We start from the raw sequence: 14,681 nt of genomic DNA on the forward strand, positions 1-14,681 counted from the left end.
CCTGAGCCAGTCAAAACCTAGAACCAAAATCGGTTGAGATGAGGAAAAAACAAAAAAGGATATTTCTTCATGATGGTTTCCTGAGACTATGAGTCTTAAAGGTTTGGTTTGATGAGTGATACTAGGGAGAGGCTTACCATCCAAAGCAGTGACATGAACAGATCTGTTTAATGGCAAAATGTTCAGGTTACATTGTTCCACTAGGGACTGAGCAATTAAAGAACGCTCACAACCAGAATCAACAAGGGCACTGAGTCTTATAGAGTCATTACCAAAGCAAAGGGTGACTGGAAGGAGAAGTCGGGGATTGTTCTTGGAGGGAATCTGGTCCGTCAGTCTCCCCGAGTCTACTGGCGGACCCTTCCGGGGACCTTCTCCCTTGTTCTAAGGGGACATGCAGAAATGAAGTGTCCAGGGTCTCCGCAGTAAAGGCACAGACGTGAATCCATTCTCTTCTGTCTTTCCTCAGGTGTTAAGTGGGTTCGTCCAATCTGCATGGGCTCAGGTTCTGGGTTAGCGTGAAACAGGTGGTCTGCTTGTGAGAGAAGAGGAAGTCAAAAATGGTTTATAGGAAAAACTTTCTCTGGTTCTCCCCCTCAGACGGCCATCAATACGAATTGCCAGAGTTATGAGTTCATCCAGAGTCTTGGGTTCATCCACTAAAACTAGTTCATCTCTCACAGAACTATTAAGTGCCTGAAAAAAGGCACTCTTTAAGGCACCCGAATCCCATCCTAGAGCTGCCGCATGCGTGCGGAACTCAATAGAAAAGTCTGCAACTGATCTCTGTCCCTGCTTGAGCCTCCACAAACCTCGGGATAAGGAGGTGGAATCAGAGTCTTGGCAAAAAATCATCCTGAATTCATCTACGAATACTTGGAAAGAGACACCAAACCTTGGGTAATCTTGAAAACGGGCCTCGGCCCACCTTAATGCTCTGCCGGTAAACTTATAACATAAGCTATCTTATTGTCATCTTGAGAAAAGGAGTTAGGAGAACTATTAAAAACTAAACTGCACTGAAGGAGAAAGCCCCTGCAAGTACCCCCATCACCTGCATATTTCTCTGGGGCTGGAACAGGTGCAGCCCGAATGATAGGATCCTGTGGAGGAGAGGGAAATCGAAGTGTGGCACCCTCTTGTGGTGGAACGTCGTCGGTTCGGTCTCTGGATAGCAATTGCTGTACCATAGCCATTAGCTGTTCTTTTGCCAGGGAATTCGCTGCCTGCTGGTCAGAGAGGGAACGAAGAACTGCTTTGTGAGACTGAGTTTGAGTGGTTAGTTCAGTAATGTGTCTTCTGAGAATCTCTGTGGGGTCAGTTTGTTGGCCGGATTGTTCTGTCATGGTTTTGTTCAGACTTCTGACCCACATACAGAGAAAGCACTCAGAAGATACAGGATTCGGTAAAGTAAGTTTATTGGAAGCGTAAAGGGCTTGTCCGGAACGGTGAGGCGGATCTGGGCTTGATCCTCTGTAACACAGGACACAGGGTTAGGAAAGCAGGTGTGAGGAGGAAGTTTAACGTAACAGTCAGCCGACTTACTTCGGGGCGAGTTTCCGCCGCCAGGGAGAGGTGGACGGGATTCAGGGATGGCTGTTAGGGAGTGGGCTTGTAGGTTCCTTCCAGGTGGTAGTGAATAGTAGAGGACGGCTGCTTCAGGGCAGGCAGGTATGTGCAATAGGAGCGGTTCCAGCTGTGTTTTCCAAAAGGTCCTTTCTCGGGGGGATAACTTCTGGCTCGAAAAGGTCACGGGCAGAACTTCCTGGGAAAAGCATTCACAAGTTATTAGCATTACGGTGATCAAAAAGTCACAGGAGGGCTTGAGAGTTACCGTGTTAGAGTAACAATCCGGCGGCGTGTAGCTGGCATCCGGCTCCTTATATATTCTCCGGTGATGAGGCTGACGATCTGCAGGTGTGGAAGCAGAGCACCTGCAGCAGATGACCAGCCTAAGCAGCCCGTCCAAATATGCCCTCTGGAGGAAGGAAAACTAAAAACCCAGCCATAAATCCTACTCCCTGACACTATATAGCTAGACAATTTCTCCCTGAAGCGCTCAGGTCCAAAGATAACGACTTCAGTTTTGTCTGAATTTAGAAGCAGACAGTTCTGAGTCATCCAGGTCTTTATGTCTTTAAGACATGCTTGTAGTCTGACCAACCTATTGGGTTCATCTGGTTTCATAGATAAGTACAGCTGAGTATCATCAGCATAGCAATGGAAATTTATGCCATGCTGTCTAATAATGTTACCTAATGGAAGCATGTATAAAGTGAAAAGAATCGGTCCAAGCACAGAACCCTGAGGAACTCCATGACTTACTCTGGTGTGTGAGGAAGATTCTTCATTTACAAGAACAAACTGAAATCTATCAGATAAATATGACTTAAACCAGCCTAATGCAGTTCCTTTAATCCCAATAACATGTTCAACTCTCTGTAATAACATACTGTGATCGACCGTATCAAATGCTGCACTGAGATCCAACAGGACAAGCACAGACACAAGTCTGCTATCAGAGGCTAAGAGGAGATCATTGGTAACTTTCAGCAGTGCAGTTTCTGTGCTATGATGCACTCTGAATCCTGACTGAAACTCTTCAAACAGATTATTTCTGTGGAAATGATCACAAAGCTGAGCTGCAACTATTTTTTCAAGAACTTTAGACATAAAAGGGAGATTGGATATAGGTCTATAATGAGCCAACACTTCTGAATCAAGAGTAGGTTTTTAGGTAAAGGTTTAATTACAGCAATCTTAAAAGGCTGAGGTACATATCCTGTTAACAAAGACAGATTGATCAAATCCAATATGGAAGTACTGATTAAGGGGAAAACCTCCTTGAACAGTCTGGTTGGGATTGGGTCTAAAACACAAGTTGATGGTTTAGAAGAGACTATTGCTGCTGTTAGATCAGAGAGATCAACTGGACAGAAGCCGTCTAAATACAAATCAGGTTCTAAAGATACTTCTAAAGCTGCTGTACTTGATGATACATCACTGATAATAGTGGGAAGGACTCCATCAATCTTCTCTCTAATAGAAACAATTTTATTGATAAAGAAACTCATGAAATCATCACTGCTGAGAGTTAAAGGAATACCTGGCTCAGCAGAGCTCGGACTCTTTGTCAGACTGGCTACAGTGCTGAAGAGAAACCTGGGATTGTTCTTATTCTCTTCTATCAATGATGAATAATAAGCAGTTCTAGCTTTACGAAGGGCTTTCTTATACGTTATTAAACTATCTTTCCAGACTAATTGAGACTCTTCTAAATTAGAGGAACGCCACTGTCTCTCCAGCTTTCTTGCAGTCTGCTTTAAAGCACGCAGCTGTGAATTATACCAAGGAGCCAACCTCTTCTGACTGATTACCTTCCTTTTCAGAGGGGCAACATTGTCCAGTGCTGTACGCATTGAAACTATAGTGCTGTCAACAAGAGAGTCAAGTGTTGCTGGAGTAAAGTTTAGGTAGTCGTCCTCTGTCATATCTGCACATGGCAGTGAAGAAAAGGATGATGGAATTAATTCTTTAAATCTGGTTACAGCCTCCTCTGATAGACACCTTCTATATGTAAATTTCTTCTCAGAAACTGTATAGTCAAGTAATGTAAACTCAAAGGTTATCAAAAAATGGTCAGATAAGACAGGGTTATGAGGGAACACTGTTAACTGTTCACTCTCAATGCCATAAGTCAGCACAAGATCAAGGGTGTGATTAAGGCAGTGAGTCGGTCTGTGTACACTCTGAGAAAATCCAATAGAGTCCAATATAGAATTAAAGTTCATATTCAGGCTGTCATTTTCAACATCTACATGAATATTAAAGTCACCCACTACAATGACTTTATCTGTACTCAGCACTAACTGGGATAAAAACTCTGAGAATTCAGAGTTTTTATCAAACTCTTCTGATTAGATTAATAGAATAAGACTAGAAACTCATCCCCAAAAAGTACAGCTACGTTTATACCCTTCGCTCTTCACTCTATCCCCGAAACCTGTTTCTTTAAATTAGTTGTTTTAGAGGACATATGTCAAAGTCAAGGCCCGCGGGCCAGATCCGGCCCGCAAATTAATTATCTATGGCCCCCTGAATGATATTTAATTACTATTAGAACCGGCCCGCAGGCCACAGCCGCCCACTGGTGTTTTGCACGCACCAACACTACATTCCCCACAATGCAACGGTAGCCCGCGAAGTCACTGCAGCGCGCACAAGCAGCTTCATTATTCATCAGCAGTCAGAGCAGAGATCAACTTTCAGCTACCCCCCTCCTCAAAGATGGCTAAACGTAAGGTGGACGCTGAGAACAGGGGGTTTCAAGCCAGGTGGGAGGCAGAGTACATGTTCACGGTGGTAAAAGGCAAACCTGTGTGTCTTCTGTGTGGAGAAAGTTTGGCTGTAATAAAAGACTATAATCTAAGAAGGCACTATCAAACGTCTCAGAAACACACAGACAAAGACAAGAATATGTAGTGAGCATCACAGAGCAGTAACATATTTTCAGTTTTTAATTCAGTTAAATTCTTACATTTGTTTCTACAAGACGTGATTTTTCTTTGAAGGAAATATTATTTTGTCTGTGTGCCATAGATTTTGTATTTTATTTTATTGTATTTTATTTATTTATATTTATTTTTCAGTTGAATGGACTCAGGGGAAATTGCAGATAAGAGCCATGAGAAAGAATACAACTGATTTTATTTTATTTTCTTATTTTACTATTTGAAAGCAGTGATCGGTAGGATCATAGAGCAGCACAATAATGCATTTTCAGTTTATAATGCATGCACTTTTATTTATGCATTTATCTTGATATTAAGAAACATATTTTGTTTTTAAAAACAATTACATTTTTTGCTGTTTGACTGTTGAAAATGTTTTCCTTTGAAGTTACTGATAGAGCCATAACAAAATATTGCTTTATTCATTTAATCATTAGATAATATACAGTGTGTTAGGTCTTGGTTCATTGTTTGTTTCAGAATTTAGTTTTTAGAAAGTGTTTTTTAACCAATTATTAAACAAACACAACATTTGTTTTTATACAGATCCAGTTATACTCCATATAAATATGTGTAACCCAAACTTTTTAACAGAAATATTTAATAAAAATTTGTAGCTCTATTATATTTTTTTGAATTTTAAAAAATTAATTTAATTTAACTTTTTTCATTTATTTAAAAACTTCTAAAAGTTTTTTTTACTTAACCCCTTGCATAGATCCAATTCCAATTGGATAGAGAAAAAATTAAATTCTGTCGCCTTTGGCGATACTGAAACAGGGCTACATCACCTCTGGTGGTGCACAGAAAATTGGCCTCAGCAATCATGCTTCGAGGTTGGTTAGTTGATTAAAGCACACATTTTCTTTGATAGTGTGGGAGGGAGCAGTAACTTACCACTACTCACACCACATATTGTTTAGGGTTGAGGTGAAGATCACTACCTAGTGTGTTAACACACTTCCATGAACGGTAATAGCCAAAATAAATATTCAAACGCTTGTATCCCTGGAACAGTGGGTTGCAGAGACACAGGACCACGACAGGCGTGCTCAGCAACCTTGAATCGTATTGGACGAAGCCCCTTTGTAGGGCTCCAGGATGCATGGTTCTGCAGATACCCGGTGGAGAGGTGTGCTAGTGAGAATGAATGGCAGTTGTAAAGTCACCGGGCCTCTTAAGCCTGATTCTTACTCGGCGCAACTGTTCTGGCTCGAGAACCATTAATGACGTCATCGAAAGCGCCAGCCCCTTCACAGTTCCTTCAGCTCATAAGCGCAGTTTGCACCGAGTATGCGTCACATTTGCAGTTCTCTCTAGACCAGCGGGCGTCACTGTTGAGGAAACAAGCTGAAGAACCGGACGAAGAAAAGCATACGAAGAAAGCATACACAATGCCACCTGTGGTGTCACGTCAGCAGAGGCTGGCACATCTGATGCGGATGCGGAATGAATTTACTCTGGGTGTAGAACAGTATATGTCTCTCAGAGCTAAGCGGCTGTGGCAAAAACAGGTGGTTACCATGTGAAAGGATGGCATTCCAGATGTTAGCACCTTCCTCCAGAGTTCATTAGATAGAAAACAATCATTGTGTTATCACATAGGCAACAGTGAGCTCATGTAATAAGTGTCTCACATGATTCATGTTGGCTTATTTTCGCCTTTGCTTATGTCTTTATCGCTGTTTATGTTTCGCCCTACACAAGACCTACAAAAGATCGCCAAACACATTTTGAAGTTACACAAGGGCTTTATTGCTAAATGGAAGGGCACAGTGTTTCAAATAAGAGCAACAATAAATACAAAAAAAATCAAAAATTACAAAAATACAGTGTTCATGTTTCCTTTCTCTTGGTCAGCTGTTTCCGGTTGAGCTCGCGCGAAGTCAGAAAAAAAGTTGTGTGCACGACCTTGCGACGCGCGAGGATTTTTTAGCTTGCGACGGGGGGGCGTGGCGGAATTTTGGGTCACGTGACCGTTTGCGCCATTTGCGACCAGCTAGTAAGAATGGGTCAAAGCGAGGTTGCGCCGAGTAAGAATCAGGCTTTACTCACCGCGACTTCATCAGTTGTTGTCAACTCCTTAACTTGCATGTGTTCTGATGCATTTTAGCTGCAGTCCAACGCATGCATTGAATGAAATCTCCAATGATGCACTTTGATGATTTCTTAGACTTTGGGCTTAGGCTTGGGGATGATCACCAGGGTTAGGTGTCGAAATCTATCTAGATGGCCCCCTATCCCATCCGATGATGAGACAGTTGAAATGTGGAGCCAAAGATATGGCACGGGCGTTCCATGCCATACCACATGCACAGCCCTTCTTCCCATAATAACCACGAAAAATCAATGTTTTCACAGAAAATCTCAAGAAGTTGTGAAAGACACAATATGCCCAGAGGTACTGCGATGACAGGGAAAGCTCAAGTTTAAGATGGGTTAACTAAAAGGAATTGCTATTTGATGCTATTTATTATACAATAAGGAATACGACACAAACACCAACAATGAAACAGGGACTCATTGCCCTCATTCCTAAACCTGGAAAAGATTAGTGAGACGATTGATAATTAGATTGACAATCTATGCCCAATTACTTTATTGAACCCTGATTATACAATTTTTTACACATATTTTTGCTGACAAGTTAAGAGATGGTTTGACACTCAGTCTGGTTTACATATCGATGATGATGGAATTATCTTCTTTCTGGACTTGTTCAAGGTTTTTGAAGAACTGGAATATTTTTTTTTTTGGGGGGGGGGGGGGGGTTATATATTTGATTTATTTATTTTTTTATATTAACATTTGATCTCACTTCTTTTTGGAACTTTAAAACATTTTGAAGGGACCCAGTGAATTATTGGCAGTTTTTAATTAATAAAAACAAAAAATACAAAATACTGAATGTGATGGGAAATTCATTTGTTAAAGGTCAGCTTGCAGATGATACCATACTTTCCAGACAAATACAACACAAATTCCAATATTTTTCAATTATCTCATTATTTGCAAAGGCTTCTTATTTTAAATTCAAAGAAATGCAAATTATTAATCATTCATGACCATCCCCTCGTGAATGTATATAACATCCCAATTAAAAGTGAAGGCAAATACCTTGGACTTATTTAAAAATATATCAAAGTAACAGAAATATTTAACAAAGAAAACAATGTATGGAAAAGTGAAATCACGTTTTTCTTAAGTCAATTAGGACTTATCTATCCTGCACTGTACATTTTGGATCGATCCCTGCAGCGTTGGTGGTTGCAAAGCTAAAATTTGGCCATGGGAGGAAGAAGAAGGTTCTGGAAAACCATTTGGCAAACCAGAAAGGGGAAGCCGGGCCTGTTCCAGGTTGTGCTTGACCTGGGTTGAGAACTGCTGAACCGAACTGAGAATATCATCAGGAAGTGGAAGCAACACTTTGAGGTTCTCCTTCATCTGGCCTGCATTTTCTGCACAAAGGGGGCCAATTCTGGGGGCTTGAGGGAAGTCTTGCCCCGCACCTTAGCAGAGCTGGCTGATGTTGCTCAATGGTTAGAGTTGGTTGTCCAATAACCAGAAGGTTGACGGTTCAACTCTCAGTCTCACCACTCAAAAGATTGTACAAATTGTTGAAACTAACAACTGGAGGGGTGACACGTGTCTTCCACAGCTGAGGTGCACTTGAGCAAGGCAGGGCATGTGAATGGCTGCCCACTGCTCCAGTGTATGGCATCTGGCTCCATCAGCATTGGAACATATTATATGGCAGCATACACAGAATTCCTAAAGACAGTATATTGTAGTATTCTCTTATACATATATACATACTTTTATATATTTATATTCTGCAGGAGTACTGGGTAACAGAGTAACTTTTGCAGTGTATTTGATCCCTAACCAAAGCAAGAGCAGTGTCAAAAGTCAAAGTCAAATTTATTTCTATAGCACATTTCATGTTCAAAACAATTCAAAGTGCTTCACATAAAATAAAAGCATTGCAGTAGGGAGTGGAAGAAGCATTAAAACTACATAAAAGAATATAATATGTGTGTTGTATTCCATTAGGGTTACCCCTTGTCACTGATCCTGTTTGTGATTTTCATATACAGGATTTCAAGGCACTGTAGCGGAGAAGAGTGTAAAACCTGGAAGCGATTTGAAGATGAATGTGAAGCCGTTGGGATGAAAGTCAGCTCTTCTAAATCCAAGGCCATTGTTCTCAACCAGAAAAATGTGGAGTGCTCCCTCCAGCTCAGGGATGAGTCTCTGCCTCAAGCGGAGGAGTTTTAAGTAGCTCAGGATCGTGTTCACCAGTAATGTCAAATTGCAGTGATGATTGGACAGAAAGACTGGAGCTTTGTCAGTGGAAACGTTTTTTTTTTCTAATCTGTATAAGCACCTTTAAACTTTGGCAAGGTTCTAAATACCTATATGTGTTTAGCTTCCACTCACTTATGTTCATAACAATATGTTCAAACATGCCTCACAAGGAGTCTGTTAAGCATTTTGTGTACAGACTTTTCAGCATGTGGAAGGGCATCCAACCACCGATTTTTACATGAAGAGACAACCCACTCTTCTCTGGTTTCATTTCTCAAGTCGTCTTCAGCTTTGTGGCAGCTTTTTGGTGCACAAGGTCACACTGAATAACACAAAGGCATCCAAAAAACATACAATTACAACACACTTTGGGCAATTTCTGTGAAATGCTTATATCTGCTATGTAGTTCTCTCTGTAAAGATGTGCAGCAGAGACATAATACTTTTTTTCATTATCGTTCAAACTGAATAGACTCATTTAGTGTAACAATGTGTAACCTATCAGATAATGTGGAAGCAAATTAAGTCTTATAGGCTGTGTGCATGTGGGTGTGCCCAGTTCACTGTAGTGGAAGATATATAAAGCACAACTGCAGCAAGTTAGTGACTCATCAGGTGTGATACTGTCAGTCAGGTGTAATCATGCTCTGTCCAACAAGAGCACTCCAGCTGCTCTTACTCCTGCTGCTGCACGAAAGCAGCTCAGCTGTTCACAATGACGCCACAGAGTCAGTGAGTCTGCAGCCGGTCCTGGACACTCAGGACCAGCCAGCTGATGAAGACACAAATCAGGCCAGGAACGGAGGGAGACCACTGGTTGACACTGTGCATCAGGGTGAGTCCAAATAGTTACGCATTGGCTTATATATCTGACTACTGGCAGCTGTGAATACTACAGAATACTATTTTAGTCAGTGTAGAGTTGTGTAAGGCAACTATTTTTTCCCAAACTTTCAGACTGATTACAAGAGAAGTAGACCCTGTTATTTAGGGAAGAAGAGTTAGGAAGGAAGAAAGGAAGACAGAAAAAATAAAACAAAAGGAAGACATGAAAGATTGATAATGGTGGGTAAAAATAAGTCAATAGAGTAGCCACACATTATAGTCATGGTACTACTTTATTACATCGTATTTGGAATCAGACTTGAGATAAATATTTTTGTACTTAAGCTGTGGTTTTATATATTCATCCAAACAAGTAGACAGACAAGAAAGATCCACCTGCTCTTGCTGCCTCGTAGCTACGTCTTCTATCTGTCTTTTTACAGAATGGTCTGTCCAGTTCTTTATCAAAGAAATTAGAAATGTCAAATGAAAAACATAAATCTTTATCTCATTCAGATATAGCCTTTATTTAAAGTTAACAGCGGGAGTAAGCGCCAGGAAACACAAAATAGTAGTGTTTCAGATCAGTCCTGACAGACTGGGAACTGTTTCCTGGATGTGTTCATGAGTGAAATCTTTTTAAAACATTTTGACACCATGTTGGGGTTATCAGTACTGAGATTTACCAGTACAATATGAATGCAATGGTCAGCTGTTCAAGATGACTCCACAGTGATAAGAAGCTATTTGTGTAAGGGTAATGAAGGTTATTTATAAAGGGATACCCCTACCCTCTGAGAGTTGGAATGATTTCACTGGTTGACTGATACTCTGCAAAATTGCTGACTGTGCTAAATTAGTGAAATGCCCTTTTTATGATTTTTATGGTTTTTATGTTTCACTTGTATTTTATATATGTGTACAGCACTTTGGCCATCTGTGTTGTTTTAAAGCGCTATATAAATAAAGTTGGATTGGATTTTAATTCTGTCACATTTTTTACATCAGTATTAGGAGAGCTTTATGTAACTGAGTTGTCTTGTGTCAGGTCCAGACCAGAACCAGGTGGGCTGCAGGGAGCTGAGGTCCACAAAGTACATCTCTGATGGCCAGTGCACGAGCGTCAACCCCATCAAGGAGCTGGTGTGTGCAGGAGAGTGTTTGCCAGCCCACCTGCTGCCCAACTGGATTGGGGGTGGTGGTTACTCTGGGAGGTACTGGAGCCGCCGTGATGCCCAGGAGTGGCGGTGTGTCATCGACCGGACCAGGACCCAGCGTATCCGGCTTCAGTGCCATGATGGCAGCTCCAGGACCTACAAAATAACTGTAGTGACCTCCTGCAAGTGCAAGCGCTACACCAGACAGCAGAATGATTCAGGACACACTAACACATCTGCCCAGAGTGGGAAACAAAGGAAAAACCTGGAGAAAGCTGGACTGCCCGAGTTCTCGACCGGGAGACAGACTGACAACTAAAACTCACAGAACTCTGCAGTTACAAAGAACGTCTCCAAACAGTACCACCTGTTTTCATCATAAAGTGTACAGATGAATCCTTTATGTGCAAATGACATCCCGAATCGTCTCCTGATTTAAGTTACTGTGATACAGAAAACTGTTTTAAATGAGTCTGTGGCCCAAAAAAAGAGCTAAATTTCTTTCTATCAGAAAGTGACACTTTCAGATCAGTCTCCTGTCAGTGTACTTAGGACTGATCTGGAATCAGGGAATGCTTAAGAGAATGTTTCATTTTGGTTTGTGTTCAGGCGCAGTGCTGCTGAGATAAGCAGGAGGGCCTCAAGTAGCTGTGCACAACTATTTCTATAACATGCATCTTGTGGCTAGTTCTAACTCCTGCATCATGACAGCATCTGATCGATATAGTTCCATGTGTATTCGTGTACAATTGCTGGGCATTTAACCACGTTATGCATACAGGAGGCAGCTTTATAAGCCACAGAAGATTAACGCTAGTCCCAGACATACTGCCCCTTACTGGGTTAAACTGTAGTGAGCATACTTATGCTTCACTGTAGAGAAGAATAGACCACAGTAGATTTTGTGCTAATGAGCCTTTCTAAGGATTCAAAACACTGAGTGTAGTTCTGTCAAAGTTTTCTTCCTGTTAAAAGGGAGTTTTTTCTTCTCACAGTCACCTTGTGCACGCTCAGGACGGGGGATTGGATCGAAGTTTTTGTATGAATTGCACTTGTTTGGAATTTAATGAATTGGAATTGATTGGACTATGATTGTTTCACAGTGAACTGGATTGCCTTTGACAAGATATTTGTTTTGATTTGGCGCTATATAAATAAAAAGACTTGAACTTGGAAAGACTAGAAGAACATCATAGTTTGATAGTAAATCTCAAAATCAAACAAAGGATTTTATTAACACAAATACTGTATTCACCTGCTGGGTCATGCTTACAGACAGCATTTCTTTGAGTGAGATGCTACACTGGTGGGTTTAATGGTTGGGACTTTGCTTTAATAACTATATAGACTATGCTGAAAGTGGACAACTTGCTGAACAGAAAAATAATGAACATTTCTTCATGACATTAACAAAAAGCGCAGCCCAGGTAAAACTTAAAATCATTCAATTCATCCTTCCATATTTGATCAGAATCAAGTTAAAATTTACACTGTACACAAGAACTCACGACAAACTAGACAGATATTATAAGCAATGTTAATGAATGTTCAAGTAACAATAAAGCTGCAGTGTAATGTCAAACAATGCCCCAGTGTGTTAGGACAGGGATTTGGGATGTATAGGAATGAAGTGCAAAGATCATTTTACCATTAAGCATTGCTATGTAAACCTTATTAATAGACTTATTGATAACAAAATAATTCTATGACATATACATGTTTTTAATGTGAAATTTGATTTATATGAGAAAGAGGGACGCTTAGACAGCCAATAGTGAATCTGGATGCGAGTTAAATCTTCTGGGGGTTTTCAGAATAAATAATAATAATTTTCACTAGACAGTTGAAGCTCCTTTTTGTATTTTTCTGCATCATCTAATGTAATAAGGGTAGTTTTACAAAGCTGTGGCCCTGCCAGAATGCTGCAGGCATGCCAGACAGGCTCGCTGTAAACAGGAACTCCCAAACAACAGAAGCATTAGTCAGTGATGAAACTCAGCTTTCAACAGCTGCCATACTTTGTTTAGCTGTGAAGGATATACCTTCACCTCCAGGCCAGTGCGGCTTGTTCCAGCTGCAGCAACATGTTAAGACACTTTATTCTCTTATGTAGCCATTCATCTTTTTTCCCTCTAACCACTGTGAGCAAAGATAGGGAGTGAAAAGAATCACCTGCAGAGTGACAACAGGATGTTTAACTTGTGTTACCTCCAGTGGGAAAGGGCTGATATGTCTTTGTCTCTTATATCCTGTAGATAGAATGATGGGACTTCGGAGCAACATTAAGTCTTGTAATGTTGATTAGCAGGGCTCCAGGTTTTTAGGCAGTCTTTTTGTATCATTGCTAGTAGAAACTGAGGTGTAAATAAATACATTTATTCAAACACTATGGACTTAACGCTTTTATTTTCCTTTTGCATATTAAGCATACAACATCATGCATATGGTGGTGGAACATACAGTTATACAAACATTAATTTCCTACTGATAATGATATATGCAACCCATGCTATATAAGGTAGATGTGTAGCTGGAAGCAGTACTGTGTAAATGCACATCTAGCAATATGAGCAGCTGGAGCTAATTCTCATCTGTAAACTCTACCTTGTAGCTCTGATGAAGTTTGTTTTTGACTATTGACTTTTAATAGTCTGTGTCTTAAGCTCTGTGCACTCTGAGCGAGCCTCGGCTGTCTCAGATCAAAGACTGATTGTGGCTAAAAACAGTAGATCAGACAGTGTGAGAGCTTCAAAGACTGCCTTTGGCTTGGTTTTGCAACCATAGTTAGCCAATGTGTTGTCAAAGCAGACCCACTTATCATCTGGCAGTAGGACTGCTGTTACAACCTTAGAGAACAACTAAATGTGAATGTCCCATTCTTATATGGTCCATTTTTATGCTTTACATGTTTCTTATTCACCCATTCATACAGACACTCATACAGTACTTCTCCTTATATATTTTCATAGTATTTATGCACCCTTTTTTTCTCTGCAGTTACAAATGGATACACTCCAGGTGTAATAGTTTTAGCTCCCCTTCCTTTGACAACTGTTACAGCCTCTACGTATACATTAACTTATGGGAGTAACAGTCTGAGCAGAGATCAGACCTCCTCCAGCTCTTCCAGGGGCATGTAGCGTGTTTCCAAGCCAGCTGAGACACAGCATCTCCCCAGCAGCTCCCCAGTGTGTCCTTAGGCTTCCTCCCAGTAGGACATGTGAAAATACTTCCCCTGGGAGACAACCAGACTTCATCTATACTAGATGCCCAAACCACCTCAGTTGTCTTCTTTCAATGCAGAGCAGAGGAACAGCAACTTGTCTCTGGGCCCTTACCAGATGACGGAGCTCCTCACTCTTCAGAGAAAGCTCAAATCTGTCACTTACCCGATGGCAACTGGGGATCCAGCTCCAGCATTTAGTATATTTTAGATTTCCATTCAACTATTATTTTTTTATTGCAGAGTGTATGTAAGGGTTAAGATTGTAAGGCACTGTATGTATTAATCACCACTCTCAACTTGGAGTGTCTTATGTGCACAGACACGGATTATAGGCAGTCAGAGGAGAAAGGACAAGACAATTGGTTCACCAGTATTGTTTTCCAAATGTGGTTTTGTCATTAAACAAAAGACATAGGCTACTACATGTAAAAAATATTAAATGCTTTGTAATGTTTTTAATATGCTATATACTTTGTAATTTAATGCCACATCACTTTAATTCTCTGAAAGTGGATGTACTCAATATTGTAATTTACAACTTAAAACATGTGCAAGTAAGAACACGTTTGTGACTATTCCTAGCCAGTCAGTGTTTAATTAGCTAATGATTCAACTCAAACATTAATCTCAACGGAAAGACATTTCCATACCTGC

General features: G+C 40.7%; 1 protein-coding gene across 1 annotated transcript; it reads left to right on the top strand.

The window, feature by feature from the left end:
• Window positions 1-9,397: 9,397 nt before the first annotated feature.
• On the top strand, window positions 9,398-13,119 carry LOC142367627 (sclerostin domain-containing protein 1-like). Its single transcript, XM_075449640.1, has 2 exons — window positions 9,398-9,654; window positions 10,693-13,119. Exons 1-2 carry the CDS (start codon window positions 9,462-9,464, stop codon window positions 11,118-11,120), a joined length of 621 nt encoding a protein of 206 aa, XP_075305755.1. The 5' UTR covers window positions 9,398-9,461; the 3' UTR covers window positions 11,121-13,119.
• The last annotated feature ends 1,562 nt before the right edge of the window (window positions 13,120-14,681 follow it).

This window comes from Odontesthes bonariensis, chromosome 18, assembly GCF_027942865.1.
Source record: "Odontesthes bonariensis isolate fOdoBon6 chromosome 18, fOdoBon6.hap1, whole genome shotgun sequence".
In the NCBI taxonomy this organism is placed as follows: Eukaryota; Metazoa; Chordata; class Actinopteri; order Atheriniformes; family Atherinopsidae; genus Odontesthes; species Odontesthes bonariensis.